General features: G+C 31.4%; 1 protein-coding gene across 2 annotated transcripts; it reads left to right on the plus strand.

Annotated features, from left to right (window-relative positions):
• The first annotated feature begins 728 nt into the window (after positions 1 to 728).
• On the plus strand, positions 729 to 2,259 carry LOC125420783 (transcription factor MYB59). Of its 2 annotated transcripts, XM_048467880.2 has the most exons (3): positions 729 to 1,039; positions 1,118 to 1,247; positions 1,389 to 2,259. In XM_048467880.2, the coding sequence occupies exons 1-3, from the start codon at positions 925 to 927 to the stop codon at positions 1,909 to 1,911; spliced, it is 768 nt and encodes a 255-aa protein (XP_048323837.1). In that variant the 5' UTR covers positions 729 to 924; the 3' UTR covers positions 1,912 to 2,259. The 2 variants fall into 2 exon arrangements, with proteins under 2 accessions (XP_048323837.1, XP_048323836.1); XM_048467879.2 differs by having other exon boundaries at positions 729 to 1,247.
• Positions 2,260 to 6,617: the final 4,358 nt, after the last annotated feature.

The raw sequence follows: 6,617 nt of genomic DNA on the forward strand, positions 1-6,617 counted from the left end.
AAGAAGAAAAAAAAGTATTCATTATTTTCATTTTCATTTTTAATTTTTTAAATAATTTTAATAATGTTTTTTTTTTTTAATCATTGTAAATGATTATAATTTTTTTTTTGAATAAGAAAATGACTATAATTCACAATAATTATTTATCATTCATGTACATTTGATCTCTCAACCAAAATGAAAAAAAAAAAAAAAAACAACCAAAAGTACACATGCATTAATTACAAAGCGAGAATACACTAGCCATATGTAACAATAATTACAGACTAATGATCTTTCATCAAGAAGCAAACAAACAAACATTAATTAATAAAATCCCTTCTTTTTATTTTTGGGTAAATAATAAAATCCGTTTAAAAGAATGGAACAAAGAGAGTTAAAATAGATTTGATTTATAGTGCCAAGTGATATGATTTAATATTAAATTTTTTATTTTGAAGATAATTTAATATTCAATTTTTCACAGGGAGGGCTGATCATGAAAATCACACGAACATATCAATCTCCAATCTTTCATTATTTACACATTTATAGTGGGGTGATGACATCAGATCCCTTAAAGTGCCTATCAGAAAAATAAGCACGCGCACACCACACCCACATGTACGGTTGAGATTGTACAAATCATTATATTATAATCACACATAGTCATCATCCACACACTGACACACAACAGTCCCTTGAAGATTGATCGAAATTTGGTCGGTATAAATACTAGTAGGGTACAACTATACCTCTCCATGAACCGAGAGAGAGAGAGAGAGAGAGAGAGAGAGGGAAAAAAAAAAGGTAATTAGTTGGTAGTGGAGAAGAAGATCAACAACAAAGAATACCCATTTTTCTACTTCAAAAGAAAAAAAGAGTGACAAGGAAGAAAAAGAAAGAAAGAATGAAAACTGTGCAAGATGAAATCCGCAAAGGTCCATGGACGGAGCAGGAAGATTTCCAACTGGTTTGCTTTGTCGGACTGTTTGGAGATCGTCGTTGGGATTTCATAGCCAAAGTTTCAGGTTTGAAGGTGGCGGGAGACAAATAATAGGTAGGTTATTCGGAGATGGCAAAGTTTTGCAAGGAGCTTTCCCCTTAACCACCAACCATTTATGGGTATTTGTTGTAGGTTTGAACAGAACAGGAAAAAGTTGCAGGTTGCGTTGGGTCAATTACCTCCACCCTGGTCTCAAACGAGGCAAAATGACCCCCCAAGAAGAACGCCTTGTCCTTGAGCTTCATGGAAAATGGGGAAATAGGTTCTTTTGGATTTTTTGTTTCGATTTTTTTTTTCTTTTGTTTTTGTTTTAGTTTTTTCTTTCTATTTGATGTGTTTAACTATTATGGAGTTTGTATTCACTTTTTTTTTTTTGGTGGGTATGTGCATGGTAAAATCACAGATGGTCAAGAATTGCTAGGAAATTACCAGGGCGTACTGATAATGAGATCAAGAACTACTGGAGGACCCACATGAGGAAGAAAGCTCAGGAGAAAAAGAGAGATGCTTCTCCATCATCTTCTTCATCTAAAAGTTGTTCCTCCAATTCATCAAACATTACCACTGTGGTGGATGACTCTGTGGCTTTACCTCAAACAACTGGTGTGCAAAGCTTTTACGACACAGGAGGGAAAGAGATTTCAACTTCAAAAGGAAAGATTAATGAAGACAAGAAAGAAGATGACAAAGGGTGTTACTCCATGGATGATATATGGAAGGAAATCTCACTCCCTGAAGTTAACAATATTATTGATCCAGTAGTTCTCTTCGATGGTTATGGTGAACAAGGTTGTAATTTCTCTGCATGTCCTATAATGGAGTCTTCTTCGTCATGGGAGGAATATTGCTCTGATTCTCTTTGGAAAATGGATGATGATGAAGAGAGTAAGATGATGCTTTTCCCAAACACATATCTAACTGGCTGATTAGAATTCTATTCATTAAGATTTGTTCATATGTATAATACTTTGTCAAAAAAAAAGAAAAAAAAGAAAAAAAGAAAAAAAAAATTCTCTAACCTGTATAGCATGGGTTTTCTCTAAGCTTTCTTATAGAAAGCTCTGCATCTATCTCCAGCAAAAATCACCTTATGCATAATAGTAGTTGGTGTTCTTCATGCTTTTGTGTGTTTTCTTTACCTTTTCATTTCAGAGAGGAAACAGAGAACTTGATCATCAAAATCCCATGAATTATATGTATTCATGGATGCATTGTAAAATATGCATTTTAACTATTACTATTGAATCAAAAGCTGTTGCAGTTTGACATTCCAATTGTTTTCTTTTTTCTTTCTATAGTCTATCAGAATCTATATAAACACTACCCAAAACTAGAAGTACCTAAAAGTGGAAAATTTTGATTTATATACTAAATATTTAAAATCAAAATCTACCAAAAAAATATATCTATGGTAAAAATTTTGGCATTTATTGCGGCAAAAAAAATAACAATAATAAAATTTTACTATGGATGTTAAGTTCCAATAATTATTAAAAGATTATTTTCATTAAACTTTGTTTTTTATTTTTTAATCCATACAAATCTGTACACCGATGGTTATACTTATATTTATCAATCAATTTTCCAAATAATCTATAATCTATATTTCCACGATAAGAGTGATAGTATCCAATATTCTGCAAAAGAAAAAAGTCCCAATTTAAAGATATATAATTCTTTCCCGAGGCAACATATTGTCTAAAGCATTTTTCAATTTTTCAATAATATGTTGGCCGATGCTAATATTTAAATTTTAAAATCAAAATATTGTATTTGAAAATTTTTTAATAGATATTTATATATATAGTAGGTTTTATTATTATTATTAGTACAAACAATACAAAAAAAAGTTTTGAATAATGAGAGTAGGAATCTTGAGGAGAAAGAAAAGATTCTTGCTCTAGTCTGCCTAGATACTATTTTGCTTCTTCCCTTAACTGTGCAAAGTGCAAACAGTCAAAAGCTTGGTTCAAAAAGGAAATAAAATGGCAGATTCTGGCGATTGGGTATAAGTGGAGCTAAATGTGTATCTAATTTGCTTTAAATTTTGTTATGAACAATTGTTTATTTAGTAATTGAGAAAGTTAAAAATCAGTTCAAATCTGGGGATGAATTAACTGGGACAAGAATATATATATATATACACACACACACACATATAATATATTTGTTTAAAAGTAAGTTAATAAAGTACAACTATACTGTGCAAAATTGGAAAGAACTTATATTGCGGTTCGAAAACAGTGGTCCCAATACCGTCTTTTTAGTCACCCCTTTGTAAAGTATTCGATTAGTGGCTGGCCTCCAAACAATATGTATAATTCACAGATTCCTATTAATTAAAATATATATTATACATTTACTAGGCACAAAAAAAGAAAAAAAAAGAAAAAAAGCAATTTTATTCGATCGACTACTTGATCTAGACGTGTGAATCTTGGAAGAATGCTCAAAATATGCTGGCTTTCTCAGGCCCAATAATATCTACCATCCACCACCAACAAGACAATCCAATTCTTAGGAAAGGAGGAAATTACACACACACACACACACACACACACACACACACACACAGAGGATGTTACACACACACACACACAGAGGATGTTATGATGGCTTTTCTTAAATTGTTTTAAGAATTGAAATTTAAGAATTGAGATGTAAAATTGTTTTATAAATTTAAATGAGTTTAAATAAAATTTATTTTATCCTTTTAGAATTTTAATATATCATTCAACTTAAATCATTAAAATATATACTTTAAATTTCAGTCCTTTTAAACAATATTTAAATGGTAAGGACAAAAGAAATTGCACCAATTTATTCATTTTAATTGTCCTCTATTGTTTTCCATTAAATTGTTCTACCTAAAAGTTCAAAAGGTTTAGTTTTTGAAAGATGACTAATAATATGTATCTAAGCAAGACGTGTTTGAGGAAAAGAGATGCGGAGTAAAGACCAATGTTTAGTTATAACATAATAATGTTCAAAAAGAAGAAGAAGAAGATATGAGAACTTTTGATTACAAAAGCCTTAATAAAGAGCCTCAAAACCAATTGGGAAATGTTTTATATACTATTGTTGCTAGGGAGATCTGCTGCACTTAATAATTACTAATTGAGTATTATCATTTGTATATTGAGGCCTATATGCTATATATATATATATATATATATATTTGTACATATTTATATAATATTTGATAATTGATCATTAGATACTACAAATATCATCAAAATTTGGGCAACAATTTTTGTTACCAAATAACGTGGTAGGAGAATAGTGGTTGACAAAAAAATTTACCTTAAATTTCTAAAATGTGAATAACATCTTGCCATATTATTTAATCATGGCCTTAGCATTATTGTTCATCGTTACACTACTAATATTATACAACAATTGTACCAAGACTTTCTCAATGAAAAGCAAGAAGCTCGCACTAATAGTAGGACAATGTGGCAATATTTAGTGTCATCACAATGTTGCTTCGATTTTATATTCTAAAACTAGTATCTCTCAAGTATATATTCATCTCAGCTGAGTAATTGTATAGGCCATCAGTATTTGATCACGAGGTAGCACGAATAGCGTCGTCAATGACGGACCTAGAAAATTTGTACAGAGAGACACACTGTTCTATTTGTCATTATATTAATTTATGGTATGGGAAATAACTGTAGTCCAACTAATTGGAAACTGAATTAAGAATTAATTTTTTATTTTTTAATTAAAACTTTTTATTTGAAGAAAAATATGAATTTCAATGGAAATGCACAATAAATTGATTGTGAATCTATTAAAAATAAAATAAAATAAACAAGTTCATTGAGAAAAAATTAAAAATAAAATATTGATTTTGTTAGGATTTGAACAAGTAATTGAAAACTAAACAAAAAAGATTAATAGAAAAAGTGTGCACTTAAAAGAAATGCTGCATCTTAAATTCTATTAACTAATTGGAACAAAAGCTAAATTAGAATATTGTATTAGAAATATTTTTAATTTTAACTTAATGTATTAAATATTATATATATATATATATATATATTGAAAGAAAGAAAAAGATTTTAATTAAGAAGGAACAAAATTACAAGTATCCTTTTTAACAGCCACAAAAAGCCAATCAGGACCCTCTTGTATCCAAGATTCAACTCTAACGACATGTCATACCAAGCCAACTTATGAGCTACCTGGTTAGACCTTCTTGAATTATAAAAACTTTGAAAATTATTATGAATAGAGAGCAAAGATTGCCTCAACCAGAAAATTTTTTGCATCCGTGCCATCTCTCTGACCATTAATCAATTGAACTGCTCCCAAGGAATCATTAACAATATGACTACGAGAAAAACCAGCTTCTAAACAAAAAGGTATAGCATCTCGAATAGCCACAAACTCAGCAGTTAAAAAGATTTTATAAAATAAAGTAAGATTGAGCAAACTCATCTTTAAGCTCTGAATTGGAATTCCTAATAACACCACCTCCATGTTGCCGCATCAACATTAATATTTAGATTATCTCCAACCGGTAATAACCAAGATAGAAGCCTAGTACTAGGCTTATCACAATCCTTATGATGAGCCTCCTCAAATTCCATATGTAATCCCACTACTAAACTGAGAATCAATTCATTAGATTTTCACGCAGAACCACGTATGATAGCATTTCGCCAATGCCAAATACTCCACGCAGTCAAAGCAAAACGAACCTGCTGCAAGGGATTAAAAAGAGGAAAAACCCAGCCACACATATCTGTAAAAGAACCATATTGTCTTGATTTAAGAATTGTATAAAACTCAATTTGCTTCCATACAGATCTAGCATTCGAACAATGCCATAAGGCATGAAGACCATCCTCCTCACCCTTCCTATAAATAGAACAAAGAGCACCATCCAGAGTATTTCTACAAAACAATCCAGAAGCACATGGCAGACTGTCACAACAAGCTCTCCACATAAAAACTTAATTCATAATTTCCAATTTTCAAATAGTCCTCCATAAAATCATTAGATCTTGGATCATTAGTACTTACAAAAGAAGCATCAATACCCAATTTTATCCCAACCCAGTAACCAGACTTAACAGTATAACTTCCTGAATGCAAAAAGTGCCATGCAAATCTATCATCTTTATTAAAACCACCAATTGGAAGATTCATCATGATATCTGTTGTCAGGACCCGTCCAGAATTCCTTCCCCGGAACCCTAGACAGCCCTGATCCCAGGGAAACCCTACCGGACCCTCCAAAGGAAAATCCGACAGAGCCTCCCCTAAGGGATTTACTTACCACAAACTACAAACTGATTCCACAAATTCCAGCACTTCTCAAAGCAACAACAGTCCAGTGCATAAATAAAACAGAAGTATTTCAATAGTATACAGAGCCTTAAGAAGTGCTAAACAACAGAAATACAACAAGGCTGAAAAGAAATAATACACTGAAATGAAAGAGTACAAAGAAACTTCTCGAAACACAACAGCAGCGGAAAACTTGGTTCGCTCCGGAAGAACGTCTACCACCACTTGCACCTAAGGGAACGGAATTTAAGAGTGTGAGATGCTAATCATCTCCGTGAGTAACCCGAACTACTGAACACCTTTTGATAATAATAATAAAATAATAACAATT

This window comes from Ziziphus jujuba, chromosome 10 (genome assembly GCF_031755915.1).
Source record: "Ziziphus jujuba cultivar Dongzao chromosome 10, ASM3175591v1".
Classification (NCBI taxonomy): Eukaryota; Viridiplantae; Streptophyta; class Magnoliopsida; order Rosales; family Rhamnaceae; genus Ziziphus; species Ziziphus jujuba.

Excerpts from the sequence above, each read along its gene's own strand:
- LOC125420783 (XM_048467879.2), top strand. The coding sequence starts at position 925 with ATGGACGGAGCAGGAAGATTTCCAACTGGTTTGCTTTGTCGGACTGTT. Across the intron at positions 1,248-1,388 it reads CATGGAAAATGGGGAAATAG|ATGGTCAAGAATTGCTAGGA; the intron begins GTTCTTTTGGAT and ends GTAAAATCACAG.